At 43.8% G+C, this 1,629-nt stretch overlaps 1 protein-coding gene across 1 annotated transcript; it reads right to left on the bottom strand.

Moving 5' to 3' along the window:
- Positions 1-479: 479 nt before the first annotated feature.
- On the bottom strand, positions 480-884 carry LOC124159772 (probable H/ACA ribonucleoprotein complex subunit 1). The gene has a single exon (XM_046535689.1). The coding sequence runs from the start codon at positions 882-884 to the stop codon at positions 480-482; it is 405 nt and encodes a 134-aa protein (XP_046391645.1).
- Positions 885-1,629: the final 745 nt, after the last annotated feature.

Raw genomic sequence — 1,629 nt, 5'->3', positions numbered from 1 at the left:
TCTTCCAGCCCTCTCACTGCCCCCCCCCCCCCCCTACTTCCTCCTTTCCATTACGCCCTACTCACAAAAAAATACGTTGCTTTAATTGTGTTTGTAATGGATTGCTGGAATTGTGCGTGAGATTTATTCCAGGATTAAGTGCATTTCATGTTAATTGCTGTGAAACCATTGTAAATATATATATATCGAAATGGGTTATTACGGCTAGATTAGAAGTTGCATTCCCGCACAATTTTATACAACTTTGAAAATGACAATGTAGGTATTTACAAGAAAACATCCTTCCTTCCCTCCTACTTCTTATACATCTGTGTCCTCTGTCCGTATACATCTTATACACTATCACCTTTTTCCCCATCACCTATCACTATTTCTGCCCCCCCGTTTCTCCACTTTCACCTCAACCTTCCCCCTCCCTCCCTCCATCCCCATAACCTACTTCCCCGTAGCAACTCGGCTCGTCTCCCGTTTTTCCCCCATCACCCTGGCCCATTCCCCCGCTCACTCTTACTTCGACCTTTGTCTATTGCGCCCTGCCCCTCCCCTCCCTCCGTGTATCCTTGGTTACCCATTACACCCCCACCTCCCTCCCCTTTGGGCAGGAGTGGCCCCTCCTGAGGCCGCCCTCCACCCTGCTCGTACACAACATCCCCCGGCGTGCACCCAACATCCCCTCTATCCGAAAGCGTATTGATTTCCGCGGTGCCCAAAGGGGGTTGCTCGGCGTCAGGGCCCGGCGGCAGCAGCCGCGTCAGGGGTGGCAGGCGCAAGGGGATGATGCTGATGATGTGGGATAGGTAAGGGTGTGCGGGGGTGGTGGCGGTTGCGGGAGAGGGGTGCGGGAGGGAGGGGGAGGAATTTTCCCACACCCTCGCTCTCGCCATTATGCCTGCTCCCAAGTTTATAGTAAAACCGCCACTGTGAGATTGGTATGAAAACGACGAAAGCATCTGTGAAGCTAAGTCGACAAATTGTGTATAAAACAATGAGCGGGTATTATTTCACTGTGTCATTTAGTATTTAAAAGGACTCTAAAAGCATAAAAATCAATATTAATTAACGAGATCTTTTAAGTGTCAGGCATCATTTAGTCCATTTCATCATTTGTCTCTTGAAAAGTACTTGATATTTAATGGCTACATTTAGTAAATTTTGTTTAATATACGTTGCTTTAATTGTATTCATAATGGATTGCTGGAATTTTATGTGTTATTTACTCCAGGCTCAAACGCATTTCATGTTAATTGCTGTTAATCCCGCAGAAATGTATGTCAAAATGCATTTTAATGGCAAAATTAGAACTCACATTCCAGAAAATTTTATTCGGCGTTGAAAATGATAATGCTTGAATAAATGTTCTAAAAAAGAATGAGCAACTTTATGAGTGAGTTTATGAGCTTTTTTAAACCAAATAAATCCAAGTTAAATATCATAATGGGAGGAGAGATGAGAGCATGTTTCTTGTAGGTACCCCTGTATAGGCCGACGGCCTATACAGGGGTACCTACAAGAAACTTACAAGTTGAGATCTCAAAAAACAAAACAGGAAAATTGGAGCGGCAAAATTGTGCATGAAATATAGCACCCTTTTTAATTTTTGAACTTTTAGTACATTTTATATAACGCGTT

Source organism: Ischnura elegans, chromosome 5, assembly GCF_921293095.1.
Source record: "Ischnura elegans chromosome 5, ioIscEleg1.1, whole genome shotgun sequence".
In the NCBI taxonomy this organism is placed as follows: Eukaryota; Metazoa; Arthropoda; class Insecta; order Odonata; family Coenagrionidae; genus Ischnura; species Ischnura elegans.
Note: the sequence above shows the minus strand (reverse complement) of the source record. Positions and strands in the feature narration are given on the sequence as shown.

What these genes read in the sequence shown, in the direction of transcription:
- LOC124159772 (XM_046535689.1), bottom strand. Translation starts at nt 884, where the DNA reads ATGGCGAGAGCGAGGGTGTGGGAAAATTCCTCCCCCTCCCTCCCGCAC.